Consider the following 17719-nt stretch of genomic DNA (forward strand, 5'->3'; position numbering starts at 1 on the left):
AACACAAGGGACATGAGTTTGATCTCTGGTCCAGGAGGATCTCATGCTGTGGAGCAACTAAGCCCCTGGGCCACAACTGCTGGGCCTGCCCCCTAGATGTGCTCTGCAACAAGGAAGCTATTGCAGTGAGAAGCCCACGCACAGCAGCAAAGACCCAGCATAGCCATATATATCCAGAATCTGAACATATCTCACCACCTTCAGCACTCCCCTTCTGAGCTGAAACTCTGTCGTCCTTCCCTAGATTATTGCAATAGTCTCAACCGGCTTCCCTTTAGCCTCGCCCTGCAGCACAGCAGTCAGAGTGGTCCTATTGTATGAAAATCAGCTTAGGCCACTCTTGTGCTCTGGAGCCTCCAGCGGTGTCTGTTTCACCCTGAGTGAAAGCCAGAGTCCGTTTATGGGTCTCTAAGCCCCTCATACTCAGGCTTCTCACCCCTTCTCCTCTCCCCTTGCTCACCGTGTTTCAGCCTCGCTGGCCTCCAGGCTGGGCCTCAGTTATGCCAGGTAACCTCCTTCCTGGGAGCCTCTCATTGCTCTTCCATCTCTGTGCTGTCTGCTTCTAGACATTTGCTTATTTTTCCTTACTTTTTTCAGATCTTTGTTCAGATTTCACCTGCCCTGACTCCCTCTCACCCCTAGCACTCCTTGCTTCTTTTTCGCCCTTTATTTTGCTCTGTAGCACCTACTCTCTGGCATAAGGTATGTTTTAAGTATTTATTTTTATTTATTGCCCAAGTCTTGTTGTTCCTGAATCATGAGAGCAGGAATTTTGGCCCTTGCTCAGCACCTAAAACAGCATCTGACACATAATAAGTCCTCAGAAAATGTTTGTAATTGAACCTATATCCTTTTTCAAGCAAGAGCTATTAACCATGAACCTAGGGCCTAGGTTGAATATAGTGTTTACTAGACAACATGAACTTCAAGTGGAAAGGAAACTCATGAAGAATCCTTGGAAGCTGAGAAGGTAGTGAATACCTGTGTCCAAGCTAATTGTAGGAAGGAGTTCCTCTCTCTTCTTGAAGGTTTCTATCCCAGTCATTTGTTTTTAAAGCACACGAGGGTGGCCTCAGGAGATAAATGATGATAGCACAATGCAGGGGAAAAACAACACAGAACAAAATCTTTTTAAAACTGGGAAGGATATTGGTAATGATTGAAAGTGGTCTTCAGTATTTTTGGTTTGCAAATGCCATTTTATAGAAACTTTAAGATCTCTTATGCCCATAAGACTTAGTTGGCTGTCATGATACACTTCTACTCAAAATATTAAAATATTTTTCACTTTTCTACTATTACTTGTATTTTCTCCTCTCAGTTATTCTCCCATTCGGCTTCTTGAAGTGTGTGTTCCACTTCCCAAAATATTCATTAAACGTCAAGTCCCACTAAAAGTGTCCCTTCTTCAGGATCTGAAGGACTTCTTTCAGAAGTAAGTTTCATTTTCTTTGATCATCTGTTTTTGTTTAGTACTGCCTGAAATCTGAACTACTTTAAATATCTTGTTTGTTCAGTCAGCTTTCTTTGAAAACAGAAATAACCTATTTTCCTAATTGTATTTTGTATATGTCTGATGTAAAAATGGGAAAATGTAGACAATACACCAAAGTATTAAAAAAGAAATCAGACCCTCCCAAGCATAACAACTGTTAAATTTTGATGTACATCCTTTCAGGTCTTTTTTGTTCTTCAAAATTATATGTGATTCTTAATTAGATAAGATATTAGTAAAGTTCTGTGTATATCTTTTTTCTACTTTTTAAAAAAAATTATTTTAATTGGAGGCTAATTACTTTACAATATTGTAGTGGTTTTGCCCATCTTTTTTCTACTTGTGTGAGATTAGACAGTTTGATTCTAACTTTTCTAAAGTGTTTAATGTTTGTTAAGAGTTTCACAGGTATATCTTGCTGTGGATGAAAGACTTGCGTCTTTGAAAACTGATACATTTAGCAAATCAAGAGAGGAAAAAATGGAAGATATCTTTGCACAAAAAGAGGTAATTCATTTTTCTGACAGAAACCCAGAAGTTAGTTGTGAACTTGTTAGAAGTTCCTTTTGGGTGCGTCTCAGATTGCTGGAGTGGTTTTTGTTCCCCTAGATGGAAGAAAGTGAGTTCAAGAGCTGGACTGAGAAGATGCAGGCACGGCTCCTGTCTTCCTCCATGGAGACCCCCCAGCAACTGCAGTCAGTCTTCGAGTCCCTCATCGCCAAGAAACAAAGCCTCTGTGAGGTGCTGCAAGCTTGGAATAACAGGTGTGACTCTGCAGTCAGGTGTTTCTTTCATATTATTGCAAAATGTGCTCTGCCATGATGTTTTTGATTTAAATATCCTTGTTAGTTGTGGATGTTGCCTTTTACTCTCAAGTTTAGGACGTTTTATTTTTATCGCTCCTACCACCCTCCACTTCTTTCATCCTTTAAAGTGCAGTTTGCAAAGATAAAAAAAAAAAAAAGAGAATAACCTTTGTTGCTGTTTCTAATATAGTATGTGTGCTGCTGCTGCTGCTGCTAAGTCACTTCAGTCGTGTCCGACTCTGTGTGACCCCATAGACGGCAGCCCACCGGGCTCCCCCGTCCCTGGGATTCTCCAGGCAAGAACACTGGAGTGGGTTGCCATTTCCTTCTCCAAATGCATAAAAGTGAAAGTGAAGTCGCTCAGTCATGTCCGACTCGTAGCGACCCCATGGACTGCAGCCCACCAGGCTCCTCCATCCATGGGATTTTCCAGGCAAGAGTACTGGAGTGGGGTGCCATTGCCTTCTCCAGTATGTGTGCTAACTGAATCTAATTTATCTGTAATAGTAAACCATAGAGTAATTATTGGGTGTTAGGCCATGAGTTTCAACTGATTGTTTTGTGTATGTTATACCTGTATTTAAATATTTATTTGGGGAAATGTTTTCTTTTAATGCATATTGACAAGTTCACTTGGATTAGTATGGCATTTATTTATTAAGCACTTGGATGATGCTAGGCATTAAGTAAGGCACCAGATGGACATGCACTATTTTATTTGATGTTGAGTCCCACATGTGTATATACTGCTTTCATTTTACAGAGGAAACTGTGGCTCTACGAGACTAAGGGATTTGCCCAAGTGATATAGCTGTTGATTTTCAGAGCTGGGCTTTGGGCCTTGGTCTGTTGGTGTCTCATTATAACTTGCTATTCTTTTCTAACCATAATCATATCAATAACAACTGATTAGTTGATTAGAAATAAAACAAAACTTACTCTTAGTTATTATAGCTGTAAAATCTATTGCATTTGAAATAGGAAAATTAATTTTTGTGGTTTCAAAGCTATAAGGAGAATATGTGTATGCATTATTCAGGATATTAGAAAGAAAACTATGTTCTTCTTTTCACTTTTCATTTTTTTCTTTAATTGTAGGCTGCAAGACCTTTTCCAACAAGAAAAGGGTAGGAAGCGGCCTTCAGTTCCTCCAAGTCCTGGAAGACTGAGACAAGGTGAAGAAAGCAAGGTAATGTTTTGTATTGGGGCCTTCATTGTGATAAATAGAATTAATTTCTCTTATACCACTTAGAAGTGGTAGTTTAATACATACTTTATTGATAATGTTAGCGTTTTTAATTTTGAAGCAGTCAGGTTTCTTGGTATGACCTGGATTAATTTTTTTTATCTTTGCCTGAAATAAAATACATTATAATTCATTTATTTGAAATACTTATCAAAAGCTGCTGTGTACTGGCATCATTGAGGATAGCATCACAGAGGCAATAGGTGCTGTAAAGGAGAAGGTGTGGACGCACTGGGTGTATGCTGCTGCCGCTGCTAAGTCGCTTCAGTCGTGTCCGACTCTGTGCGACCCCATAGACGGCAGCCCACGAGGCTCCCCCATCCCTGGGATTCTCCAGGCAAGAACACTGGAGTGGGTTGCCATTTCCTTCTCCAATGCATGAAAGTGAAAAGTGAAAGGGAAGTCGCTCAGTTGTGTCTGACTCTTAGCGACCCAGTGGACTGCATAACAGAGTTCTATTTTACTATGAGTTTTGGGTGTTCTTTGTGCTTAGTGGGAAGTTTTTCTTAAGAGGTCGCACCAGTTCTATATGTTGATTTAATAGTTCTATATGTTGATTTAATTAACCTTTCCTAACTGTATTAGTTTTCTCTTGCTGTATAACACCTTACCCCAAACTTAGTGACCTAAAACATAAATCTGTTATCTCACAGTGTGTCAGGACTCTGGCAGAGTATATGGCTGGGTTCTTTGCTCGATCTCACGGCTGAGATGAAGGTTTGGATGGGGTGATTATTTGAGGCTCAGGATCTTTTCCCAGGCTCATCTAGGTTGTTGGCAGAGTTCAATTCTAGTGGTTATAGGACTGAGGTCCCCCTTTCGTTGCTGGCATTTGACTGGAGGCAAGTCTTAACTCCTCAAGGCTGCCTGATTCCTTGCAGGTGGCCCATTTCATCTTCAGAGCCTACAGCAGTGGATTGAATCCTTCTCATGCTTTAGATCTCTTGAGTTCTTCTGTGTCTAACCTCTGGACACAGATTTAAAGGATGCGTGATTAGGTCAGGCCCACCTGCTTAATTTCCCTAGTTTAAGGCTAACTGATTTGTGATCTTACATACATGGTAGAATCCTTTCACGACAGCATCTGGATTCATGTTTGATTGAAGGTATGTGTGCTCTGTGTGTGTGTGTGTCTCAGGGTGCGCAGTTCTTTGGTATCATCACCAAATTCTGCCACTGTGCTAACCATGAACAGATGAATTAATGTCAGTATATTTTAAGGACTTAATATTCTGATACCATGAGGGCTTTTGAGGGAATGTTTCTTTTTGTACAAGTGTATAGTACTTATAGCAGAGTATTTTCATGGAATGATGGGTCCAAGTGCCTTAGATCTTTGTATTGTTTAGGAACACTGTGTCAATGAATTCTCCTTTCTGTCTCATAAATAACTGTGTAGGAATCACTTTTCCTTAAAGTTTGAGTGAGAGTAAGAATTATGAAGATGATTTATTAGTATTTTCAAGTAGTCTGGGACCGTTAATGGCTCTCACACACTGCTAGAGGCCTTTCTGTTTGCCTACTGATGAAACTGCGAAGCTAGTGCTGTAAGACATGGAATTGAAAATACAAAGTCAGTTAATGGATGATTTTCTTTTTGAAAGATTGAAAGTTGATTTGAAAATCTGTAGCACTGCCTTTGTGTTTATATTCATTCATCTGATAAATACTTATTGAGTGCTTTTAGACACTGTTCTGAGTGCAGGGCTTTCAGGGTTCACAAACGTGAACACAAAAGTTCACATTTGTGGATGAAGGCCATAGTTACTGTTCCCATGGAACGTTTGTTTATGAGACTGACAATAAACAGATGAACCAATAAACATTTAAAAAACAAGTGGAAACAAAGCTGTGAGGAAAAAATTAACGAGAAATGGAGAGTAATGCCAAGGGAGTTGGTGATGATGAGTTATTTTATATAGGATGACCAGGGCAGTCACTGCTAGGGTGAGCAAATCAAAGGACATTGTAAGTAGCAGTGTAAGAAATGACTTTTAACGACATTATACACAGGGCTGACAGTCATTTAAATATATATTTTATCAATGGATTATGGGACTTGAGAAAATCCAATGGATAATAAAGGTTGCTGGGCTTAATGGATAATCATAAGTAGTTGCTGGATATTTTAATGGGTCTGTGAGCTACTGTGTAGAACAGAATTCTCAAAATGTAGTTCAAGGACCCTGGAGGTCCTCGACCCTTTCAAGGGCTCTGAGAGATTTCCCTTTTTCAACTGCATAACTGTGTGAGCCTAGATCATCTTTATAAGTTCAGTCATAATATAGCTCAACAGATTAAATGCAGAAGTAGAGAGGAATTTAACTGTCTTCTATTAAAAGAAGACTTTAATGTCTTCTAGACATTGAAATATTTGTAAAAGCATAAAACAATGTCACTTTTTTACCAATTAAAAAAAAAATCTGTTTTTAATTAAAATGTATTGTTTATAGTAATATGTAATGGGTTTATTATTTTTAAATGAATCAATATCAATAATTCTTAAGAGGTTGAAAGTGTAAGATTTACTTAGTTAAAATTTTTTTTTAGTGTGATTTCAACATTTCCTTAAGAACAGAATATTTCCTTCTCTACAGATAAGTGCAGTGGATGCATCTCCACGGAATGCTTCTCCAGGACTTACAAATGGAGAAAAAGGTTAGTCCTTGAGTCTGGTGATCACCTGCCATTGAATTTAAAGACGTTTCTTAGTCTAGAAGTTGTTTAAACACTAAATTTTGAGAATTTTTTCTGATGCAGTCGGTCAAAGACATTTTTTTCCTTGCTGTAAAACATTTGTAAGCAGTCTCAGTTTAAGATTATTGTAAAATGCATTGCCTAAGTTAGGATAGAGAAATAGATGATCAATAGTGAAGTGAGTGAAAGTTGCTCAGTCGTGTCTGACTCTTTGCAGCCCCATGGACTATACAGGCCATGGAATTCTCCAGGCCAGAATACTGGAGTGGGTAGCCTATCCATTCTCCAGTGGATCTTCCCAACCCAGGAATTGAACTGGGGTGTCCTGCATTGCAGGCAGATTCTTTACCAGCTGAGCTACCAGGAAAGCCAGATGATCAATAGAGAAGGCTACTTTTTAGGGGAAGAACAGAAAGATGAAACTGAATTTCTCTCTTAATTGTGTTACAGTTAAGTCCCTGGTTTCGTAGAAAAAAAAAATCAGACAAAGCTTAGTTGATATTTTTGTATCGCTAAAATCTTTTCTTGACTTAAGCCTGTTTTTCATCGATATTTCATTGAATAACTTGGTGCCACTCTAGGGAATTGGAAGGAAAATTTACTTAGACTATCTTGGTAGAATAGAAACTCAACTTGGAATTCTTGGCATTTTTCTATTATAATTAAGTGAATTTCCCCCTTGAGAATAAACGTAATTTTTTCCCCCTCAGTAGTGTCATAATTTCATTCCTTATTAAATTGAATGAGCAAAATATTTAAGTAGGCATTGTGAAGTGAAAGTCACTCAGTCGTGTCTGACTCTTTGTGACCCCATGGGCTGAAATAAAAACTTCATGGAATTCTCCAGGCCAGAAGACTGGAGTATGTAGCCATTCCCTTCTCCAGGGGATCTTCCCAACCCAGGGATTGAACCCAGGTAGCCTGCATTGCAGGCAGATTCTTTACCAGCTGAGCCATCAAGGAAGCCCAAGAATACTAGAATGTGTAGCCTATCTCTTCTCCAGTGAATCTTCCCAACCCAGGAATCAAACTGGGGTCTCCTGCATTGTAGGCAGATTCTTTACCAGCTGAGCAACTAGGGAAGCCCAGGCATTATGGTCTGGTGCAAAGAATATTGGGGTGGTACTAGACTTGGTTGCCAGTCATCCTGCTGTCACTAAGATCTGATTGTGGTCGTCATATAACCTGTCTGGATTTTTGTGTCCATTTTTAAAATTTCTGAAATTCATTTGTGAAATGACCTATGTAACTTTATTTAAGAAGCTAAAATTCTTTGGTTTATGAAGTAGAAAAAGGTTTTGGCCTTTTGAAAATATTGTTATTAGGTAGAAATGGACATAATGTTTTAAAGTGACTCATTTGCACGGTGTTTTTCTTTAGAGGACCGCTTCTTAGCCACCCTGTCCAGTCAGAGCTCCACCATTTCCCCCCATCTCCAGCTGCCTACTTCTCCTGAAGGCGTGCCTGAGCAGGTCATGGGAGGGCCCCCAGAACTCGATACTGCCAGCAGTTCTGAAGGTACAGGTCAAGTCACTATTTCTGTACTTCATCCAGTAAAGACAAACACTCTTGAATACTGGGGCACAATGCTTTCTTATCCCTTGGGATTTAAAATTTGTACCGTTGAAAGTGCTCTTTTAGATGTAGCTTTTTACCATATCCCTTCAGTTGCACTGCTTGACATGTGACTGTCTCAGTAACAAAATGCTATTCAGCTTTATCTACTTTCTGGGGATATTATTAATATTTTCTTAAGTCTCATAAAGCACACGATTGTTCCCTTATAAGAAAGAAAGAAAATTTCAACCATTTCTCCAACGACAAACATTTGTTTCGCCAATAATAGATGTATGCCTTTTCCCTCTCTTGCCTTGCTTTCTGTTTAAGCACCAACTACTTAATTATAGTGTAAACTTTAAACATAACTTTTAAATTGCAATTAAGCTCAAATATAATAGCCACAGTGCTCATAACTGAGTTGAAGTGGCAACAGGAACAGCTGGGACTGAGTTCATGCATGCTTGGCCAGTAATTTCACCACGGCTACTGCCTGGCCCCTTGAGGGTAAGAGGCTGTTGAGTGCAGGATGATCTCAACTTCAAACATGTTGAAATGTAAAAAAAAACAAGCCCCTTGGGGTCAGAGCTGTGTATGCTTCACGGTTGCTTCCTGTTAGATAGTCATTATTCCTAGATCAAAAATTTTACACCATAATTGGTAATTACGGTGTGCCCATGTCTGTGTTCCAAAAAGGAAAAGAAATATAGTTGACACTTTATACTTTTACTCTTCCTGAATATTAATATATAAGTAGAATATTTTTCATTCTAGATGTATTTGATGGACATTTGCTGGGATCTACAGACAGCCAGGTGAAGGAAAAATCAACCATGAAAGCCATCTTTGCAAATTTGCTTCCAGGAAATAGCTATAACCCTATTCCATTTCCTTTGTAAGTATTATATAAGCCAGTGGCTGTTGGGTGGTTTTATTTTCACTTCATTTTAAAGATTTCTCTATGGATATACTCTCCATTAACTTTATATACGTATTTCTCAATCCAAAATTATCCTCCATTACCATAAAAGAGATGTCTTTTTGTATAATTTACTTTGTGGAACATGTAGTCTTTATATATTAACAGTAGATAAATAGATTAATAAAGAATTGCTTGTATCTATATATACATTTTAAAAGATATACTGCTCCATTGAGGGCAGGAGGGGAAGGGGATGACAAAGGATGACATGGTTGGATAGTATCACTGACTCAATGGACTTGAGTTTGAGCAAACTCCAGGAGATAGTAAAGGACAGGGGAGCCTGGAATGCTGCAGTTCATGGGGTTGCAAAAAGTCAAACATGACTTAGTGATTGAATAACAACAACAATTGATCTCATGATCATAAAAACATATTGCTGATTGTATATGAGGGTATTACTGACCCAGTACTTTACTGGGACATGGTGTGTTTCTAACAGTGGTGATGAATTGCAATGGCCCTTGCAAGGTTTTGTGTGATCTTTTGTGTACAAGGTTCTCTCATAGTGGGGGAAAAACGTAGGCTGGCTGTGAGGGTTTTTCTTCCATTGGTTGACATGTCTGGCTATCAGCTGATGATGCTTGCTCCTGTGAAACAGATGTATGTTAATATGGATTTTGTTCTCAATTGACTTCTGTATTTAATTATTCAGTTAATGTTTAAACTTACAGAGTGGCAGCTTTAGTGCCTCAGGATGTAGAGAAAGATCAGTAAGGCAAATTCCTGCTCTCAGGAGCTCATGTCTTGAGCTGTGTGTTCTGTGGTATAAATGTGTAAAAGGCCTCTGTTTTCTCTGCTTCAGACTTGAATAGTTTATGTCATTTACTGCTGGACTAGTGGTACATTTCCACAGTTTCCAAAAGACTTTTCTTTCAAACTTACAGTAGAACAAAATCTCTTAAACTTCTGCTATTCATTGTAAATACCTTTTGAGATAAATATGGCCCAACATTTTGCCAACGTGGAAAACTTTGTTTGATGATTCCAGGACCCTCTGATTTGAAAAACAGTTCTGATAATTTTCAGTTGCCTTTAAAAACTTTCTGTTGATCTGTTTTCCTTGGCTGTTTGTTCCAGTTCTGCATACATTTTGGCTTAATTATGTTCATGTAATTATGCATTATTTAGTTAACTTAAAATTGTCCTGAGATTTACTTGTAATTGTGCTAATGGGTTGTATATGTGATTTTCTGCTAATTTGGTTCTGATTTACGTGTTTTTGAACAGCGATCCAGATAAACACTACTTAATGTATGAACATGAACGAGTGCCCATTGCAGTCTGTGAGAAGGAGCCCAGCTCCATCATTGCTTTTGCTCTCAGGTATTATAGGGCTTTTTCACCTGTGTTCGTATTTTCATATTTTATGTGAATTTATTTATTAATTGCTGTATTGTTGAGCTCTGTTACATAGAGTAGAGCAAAATATAAGTAAATGTAAAGTAGTAAATATAAGTAGAGAATATATATCCTTTGGGTGCGACAGTTTATTCTTTTTGTATCTGGTAATGTACTGTTTACCCAAGTATTAACAGGATGATTCTTAAGCAAGCTTCTAATAATTAAGTTAACTAGGCAAGTTATTTGCTAATTCTTATATCCTCTGTCCATTCTCTATATTATAATACGTGTCCATTGTATCCTTTCCTTTGGTTTATATATTGATATAATACTTGGAACATAGCTGCCTTTAATCCTCTGAATATCTTTTTTGTGTTTTTCATTTATTTCCTTCTTGCTTCCCACACATAGAAGGTCAAGTTTCCCTAGAGTAATGCTGTTCCTAGGCCTTAATTCATTTACATGCCACAATTATGTGTCTTAAAGAAGGGCCCCTGTTTAGAAATTTTTATATATCGTGTCTAAAATAACAAAGATTTTTAATATTAATGATGTCTTGGCAGTGATAGTACCTAGTTTAAGTAGAATCTAAGATGTTTAATAAAAATTTTTTTCCCTATTGAAAGACATTGAAATTAAAATTTTATTTTTATTATTGGTTACAAGTTGTCCATTTATTCAACAAATATTTGAATGTTGCAATGTGTGGTATACTAGGTACTGGGTATAAGGGGTAAACAAGATAGATTTATAGACTTCAGCATTTATAGAGTTTAGAGTTACTATTTGGACAATAAGGAGTTTTTTCCTTTAGAAGATTCCATATGATACATTTTTTTATCATTGCCTTTTGATGTTCATGAAGTTTTTGCTTCTCATTTTATTGGTTAGTCAACTGGAAAAGGTCAGTTTTCATTCCAATCCCTAAGGCAATGCCAAAGAATGCTCAAACTACCGCCCAATTGCACTCATCTCAAATACTAGTAAAGTGATGCTTAAAATTCTCCAAGCCAGGCTTCAGCAATACATGAACCGTGAACTTCCAGATATTTAGAAAAGGCAGAAGAACCAGAGATCAAATTGCCAACATTTGCTGGATCATCGAAAAAGCAAGAGAGTTCCAGAAAAACATCTATTTCTGTTTTATTGACTATGCCAAAGCCTTTGACTGTGTGGATCACAATAAACTGTGGAAAATTCTGAAAGAGATGGGAATACCAGACCATCTGACCTGCCTCTTGAGAAATATGTATACAGGTCAGGAAGCAACAATTAGAACTGGACGTGAAACAACAGACTGGTTCCAAATAGGAAAAGGAATACGTCAAGGCTGTATATTGTCACCCTGCTTATTTAACTTACATGCAGAGTACATCATGAGAAACGCTGGGCTGGAGGATGCACAAGCTAGAATCAGGATTGCCAGGAGAAATATCAATAACCTCAGATATGCAGGTGACACCACCTTTATGGCAAAAAGTGAAGAAGAACTAAAGAGACTCTTGATGAAAGTGAAAGAGGAGAGTGACAAAGTTGGCTTAAAGCTCAACATTCAGAAAATGAAGATCATGGCATCTGGTCCCATCACTTCATGGGAAATAGATGGGGAAACAGTGGAAACAGTGTCAGACTTTATTTTTCTGGGCTCCAAAATCACTGCAGATGGTGATTTGAGCCATGAAATTAAAAGACGCTTACTCTTTGGAAGTAAAGTTATGACCAACCTAGACAGGATATTAAAAAGGAGAGGCATTACTTTGCCAACAAAGGTCTGTCTAGTCAAGGCTATGGTTTTTCCACTGGTAATGTATGAATGTGAGAGTTGGACTATAAAGAAAGCTGAACACCGAAGAATTGATGCCTTTGAACTGTGGTATTGGAGAAGACTCTTGAGAGTCCCTTGGACTGCAAGGAGACCCAACCAGTCCATCCTAAAGGAGACCAGTCCTGGATGTTCATTGGAAGGACTCATGCTGAGGCTGAAACTCCAATACTTTGGCCATCTCATGTGAAGAGCTGATTCACTGGAAAAGACTCTGATGCTGGGAGGGATTGGGGGCAGTAGGAGAAGGGGACAACAGAGGATGAGATGGTTGGATGGCATCACCAACTCAATGGACATGGGTTTGGGTGGACTCTGGGAGTTGGTGATGGACAGGGAGGCCTGGCATGCTGGGGTTCACGGGGTTGTAAAGAGTTGGACACGACTGAACAACTGAACTGAACATACTACATGAATAGATAAGAAAGGCAGGAAAGTCAATGAAAAAAATATGTGTTTTTTACTATTAGGAAGCGGATTTTCTAGTTGACGTCACCTTTTTCTAATATCTTGGAAAAATAATACATGTTCACATCTGATTTATCTAAACCAGGGTTCCCAGGCTGCTAGTTGGATTTTGTTGGACAGTGCAACCTTAAAAAAAAGTTTTTTTCTTAAAGTTTAGCACTTTTAAGTTGAAAAGCACTCTCAAGTCCCTTTCCTCCCTATTACACTAAATGGTGAAGTTTCATGCTTTTCAATTAGCTGTTCAACCCTGAAGGCATTTGATCTAAATGTTAGTATGGAGGCCTTCACAATCATTGTTTAGGATATTGAGTCTGGCTGGTGTGTTGGATTATATTTTGTATTATTTTTTGGTGTACATATTGACTTTCTTCATGAAGTTTCTACTTGATAATTTTTGTTATTTAACTCTAATGTTATTTGTCTAAGTACATTAGATGTAGATGCTTATAATGTTTGTGTTTCTATAATGCAAAGCTTATTCTAAAGCATATGATTTACTTTAAAAGAAGACCTTAATGTTTAACATATTTCAACCTGTTTCCATCCTAAGTTGTAAAGAATACCGGAATGCCTTAGAGGAATTGTCCAAAGCCACTCAGCGGAACAGTGCTGAAGAAGGGCTTCCAACAAACAGGTGATACGTGATTGAGGAAAATTTATTTTAATTGAACTATATCATTTTCTAGGTGTTCGTATTTCAGTTTTATTACAGCTTATTGTTGATGTAAAAGTTTCTAGAGTTTAATCAGTGGCACTCATTTTTTAGCCAGTAATTGACAGAACAAAATTCAGGTATAGCAAAAGACCTTAAAAAGTCTGCTAGGTTTCAGTTTTCTTATAATTGTCATAGAAGTTCAAAGTGTATTGCATATTTACATTTTTAAGTTTTTAAGTTCTCTTTGCTGTGAAAATTAATTTCTGAAATTGGTAAACTACTGCCTAGCTTTGTACTTTAAATAATTTAAGAATTTTCCATAATAATTAAAGATCTTAACAGCTAAAAAACAAAGCAAACCTCTGCCAAACCAGCTCTTTTAAGTATTTTTGGTATTTTAGGTATTTGAGACAGAAATTGTCATAATTGTCACCATTGACTTATGGGTGCTATAATATAGCTCTGATAGACCTGAGAAAAATATTTTAAGACCCTGTATTCTTATAGCTTTAACATTTTTCTTTTTCTTAAAAGTCTAGTATACATTTCAAGACTTTTCTTCCATGCTAACCTGTGTTTATATAAATTATGAACCAGATTTCTGATATTCTGGGTGGGGTTAGGTGGGAAGTAGATTAATATAGGAATTAGAGTACTTGTTATTTTGTGTCTGAATCATATAAAACCAACTTTTCTTCTGTTTCTCATTTTAGTACTTTAGACAGCAGACCAAAGAGTAGCAGCCCAATTAGACTACCTGAGATCAGTGGAGGACAGACAAACCGTGCGGTAGAAGCAGAACCACAGCCAAGTAAGATTACAGATGGAGAAGTACTTTTGTTTGTAATTGTGGTTTGAAGAAGAAAACACGTTAAATAAGAAATGCCATCTGGCAAGGATTTATTGTTTCTGATCTTTGAACTATAATATGGATGTAAAATTTTTATATATTTTCTTTTGTGTATATTTCACTTTTCTTTGATTCTTAAGTTTTTGAGTTTGAAACGCCTAGAAGCGTTTCATGCAAAAAGAAGGTCCATGCAAAAAAGAAGCAGGATCGGCCTTCTTGGCTAGAGCTTTCAGTTTAAAGCATGCAACATAAGAAATATAGTATCAGTTTTTTTTTTGTTTGTTTGTTTTTGCAGCATTGTTGGCATTGTGAAAAGAACTTTTCATGTCTTATCTTCTTTAATTCCCACAATAACCCCATATTTGACATATCTCCATTTTTCAAAAAGTAAGTTAAGACTTAGATTAAGCACTTTGCTCAAGGTTACACAGGTAGTGGGGAGCAGAGATTTGCAGTTGTGTTTCTTTGACTTTGTCAGTTAGGAATATTCCCTACAAGTAACAGAAAACCCAGTTGGTGATGGGCAGGGGAGCCTGGCATGCTCCAGTCCATAGGGTTGCAAAGAGTCGGACACAACTGAGTGACTAAACTGAAAAGAAAACTCAAATCTACTGGGGCTTAAACAAAGGACAGTTTATTTTTTTAAAATAGCAACGTCTGCAAATGCGCAGTTGCTGGCATTGGTTCAGCTACTTGAATTTGTCATGACAAGTTAGTTTCTCTTTGATTTCTCTTAAATTTTATTCATGGTCAGAGATGTCCCACTCTAATGTCTGCATTTGAGGCAGAAGGAAGGGAAGTATAAGCTTCTGCTCTTGTCTTTTATTAGGAAATTCCCTTTCCTTTTCAGTCTCATTGGTTAGAACTGAGTCTCATGGCCACCCTTTCCTGCAAAGGAGACTGAGAAAGTGGTGAGCATCATTGTCCTGGCTAGTTTATACAAATCATGATTCTTTTCCTGGGACTCCGCATGCTGCTGCCCTAAAGAAAATTGGAGCTCTGTTAGCAAGGAGCAAGGTGGGATTGGGTATTGAGGAGAATGTGATAGTGTCTGCCACTCTAAGTAAGCACTTATTGATTGAGATTTAGTGTGGATTTTGTTAATGGTAAATGTACAAAGGGCTTCCCTGATAGCTCAGTTGGTAAAGAATCCGCCTGCAATGTGGGAGACCTCGGTTAGATCCCTGGCTTGGGAAGATCCCTTGGAGGAGGGAAAGGCTACCCCCAAATTAGGATCATATGTATTAATGATATGATGAAGCTCAAAAGGAAGAATAAAAGTATAGAGCAAGCTTTAGTGATATCTTTGGTCATCCTATACTACTTATTTTTGAAAAATGCTAAAACTCAAATTATATATTTTGCTGTGTTAAAATATAGGAACACAGATGATATAAATATGTTACTTTTAACTTTGAATCCTCGTAGCTTGGAATACTGTTCTGTGTTAGTTTAATGAGCTGTACTGTAATACTATAAGAATGTAGCCCTATCTTAAACTTGTTGCTTAAGATACTATGACAGCCTTGGAAAGAAAATTTTTAAAGTCTTTCTCTATATTTAATAATTTCTCACATTTTGATATGTAGCTATCTGAACATTGCTTTTCTTCTGTTCTTGATAATAAGAGTGCTTGATTGCCCCCTAAAGCCCCCATAAACCATATGGAAAAATAATCTGTGCAAATGAATCCATCAGTGTTACTCTTATTTATTACTTTGATATAATGGTTACTGCTTACACAGGAATGAATTTTAAATTTTTAGTTTTCTACGTGCAGTGACCTGTACTTAATATGTTACCTCTTATTTTTAGCCAAAAAGGCTTCTGGAATGTTGTCCTTCTTCCGAGGGACAGCAGGGAAAAGCCCTGACCTCTCTTCCCAGAAGAGAGAGACCTTACGTGGAGCAGATAGTGCTTACTACCAAGTGGGGCAGACGGGCAAGGAGGGGACGGAGAATCAAGGCATTGAGCCTCAAGGTGTGTTGAAGGAGACCAAATGTGCTTGTTTTAGGCTTCAGTTTACTTACTTCAGTTGGTTATGTTCCTTACAGCTTTAAGTAGATACTTCTACTGCAGAAATCAGGGCCTTCCCGCTCTTCTCACACCGTGGTGGGGTAGGGTGGGAAAAGCCTGGTGCTGGGAGAATCCAGCTAGTTTCAGGTATCACTGTTCTCACTTACCGAGTAGAGGAATCAGAAATCCTTACTTGCTGTACCGATAATGGAAAAGCAGTATCTTCCAAGGTTTACTGAGGACTAAGTGACATTAGGCATCTGTCTCACTGTGTAGCTCACAGTGTATGTTCAAATGAGGTCATCCCATTGCCCTCTCAGACATCCCCTTTCTTCTCCAGTCTCTGTAAGGTGGAAGCTACTGATACCCACCTTCATTTAGGTATTTAAAAAAATACATCTACCTGATGGTGTTTGAATACAGGGTTAGACCAGGAGTCAGATAACTAAGCTGACCTGTCTTTGTAAATAAAGTTGTGGTGGAACACACACACCCTCCTTTTCATTTACTTACTGTCTGCTGCTTTCCCATTATATTGGCAAGTTGAGTAGTGGCAACTGAGTAAAATACTTACCATCTGGCCCTTTAGAGGAGTAGTTTGGCAACCCCTGGGTTACAGCATGAATTAGTAGTTTAAGAAATAGAAATTGCATGATACCTTTTCATTAATAATTAAGATCTGTGTTTAGTATTCTATAGGCTGTGATCCTTAGAAGGCATTGATGCTTTGAAAAAAATAATTTTGAAATGGGAAACTTAGAGGATGACTTGTTCTTCTAGCTGTTAAAATGTATTACAACTCTACAGTAATTAGAGTTAAAATATATTACAACTCCACAATAATTGTCTGGCAATAAGTTTGCCAGACACATTAGTCAAATAAGAAAAACAAAACAGCTCTGAAGTAGATATTAGTATATTTTCTATAGTGTACATATATCTTAGTATATGATAAAGCATCTCAGAATATTGGGAAAGCATTACTCTATACACAGGGAAAACTGCTCATAAACTTTGGTAAAATAGCCACAGAAAGTCTTGATGTTAGAATTGAGTAAGTTTATTGCTATCATAGGGATTATTTAACTATAAGAAAAATTATTCTTCAATCTGAATTCTCTGATTTTTAATCTAAAATTGATCTTTCAAAACATACATACATTTTTATTGTAATAATTTACAGTTAATTGTATGCATGATGCTTGTTTGAGCGTGGCTTGACTAGGATAATACTAACTGACTTAGTTTTTAGTTTATATCAGGGAAAAAGAATACACAAAATGAACTGATAACTGCCTAAAACTTTGGTTCTACCTATGATGTTAAATCTTTTAGATGAAGTAGATGGAGGAGATACACAGAAGAAACAACTTACAAATCCTCATGTGGAGCTTCGTAAGTATGAGATAAATCTCTGGTTTGGGCACCCAGGACTATAATTGAACAAACTCCATTATTTGAAGCTCCTAGCTTCACACTAGATAAATATCCTATCTCTTGAAATGAATACTAAGTCTTTGTGCTGATGAGCATTTGTTTCATTTAGATTTAGTTTATAAACTTTACATTATTTAATTTAAAAGGAAATCTATTTGTAAATTTAATTTAATTTATAAATTTTAATTTAATTAGATGTCTAAGGTTTAAATAATTTGTTCTTGTATAATTTAGAGCCACAGTACCTTACCAAGGCATCTGGAATTGTGTGTACATGTTTTGTTACCCAGAATAGTAACACAGTGAAATTTAAGATGTAATCATACAACGATGAAAATGCAGTA

The 17719-nt window shown here is 37.4% G+C and overlaps 1 protein-coding gene across 8 annotated transcripts in view; it reads left to right on the forward strand.

The window, feature by feature from the left end:
• Nucleotides 1-17719, forward strand: part of PIKFYVE (phosphoinositide kinase, FYVE finger containing) — an 81971-nt gene that overhangs the window by 56315 nt on the left and 7937 nt on the right. For 7 of the 8 annotated variants that reach the window (XM_010861083.1, XM_010861080.1, XM_010861087.1 and 4 more), the window contains 12 exons: nucleotides 1322-1435; nucleotides 1894-2002; nucleotides 2105-2259; nucleotides 3400-3490; nucleotides 6145-6205; nucleotides 7625-7762; nucleotides 8576-8696; nucleotides 10014-10109; nucleotides 12968-13051; nucleotides 13786-13883; nucleotides 15738-15902; nucleotides 17274-17333. In XM_010861083.1, coding sequence (XP_010859385.1) covers nucleotides 1322-1435; nucleotides 1894-2002; nucleotides 2105-2259; nucleotides 3400-3490; nucleotides 6145-6205; nucleotides 7625-7762; nucleotides 8576-8696; nucleotides 10014-10109; nucleotides 12968-13051; nucleotides 13786-13883; nucleotides 15738-15902; nucleotides 17274-17333 — 1292 coding nt within the window. The remainder of the gene's footprint in view (nucleotides 1-1321; nucleotides 1436-1893; nucleotides 2003-2104; nucleotides 2260-3399; nucleotides 3491-6144; nucleotides 6206-7624; nucleotides 7763-8575; nucleotides 8697-10013; nucleotides 10110-12967; nucleotides 13052-13785; nucleotides 13884-15737; nucleotides 15903-17273; nucleotides 17334-17719) is intronic. The other variant, XM_010861086.1, reaches the window with a different exon arrangement.

This window comes from Bison bison, unplaced genomic scaffold (genome assembly GCF_000754665.1).
Source record: "Bison bison bison isolate TAMUID 2011002044 unplaced genomic scaffold, Bison_UMD1.0 scf7180017864471, whole genome shotgun sequence".
NCBI classification, from domain to species: domain Eukaryota; kingdom Metazoa; phylum Chordata; class Mammalia; order Artiodactyla; family Bovidae; genus Bison; species Bison bison.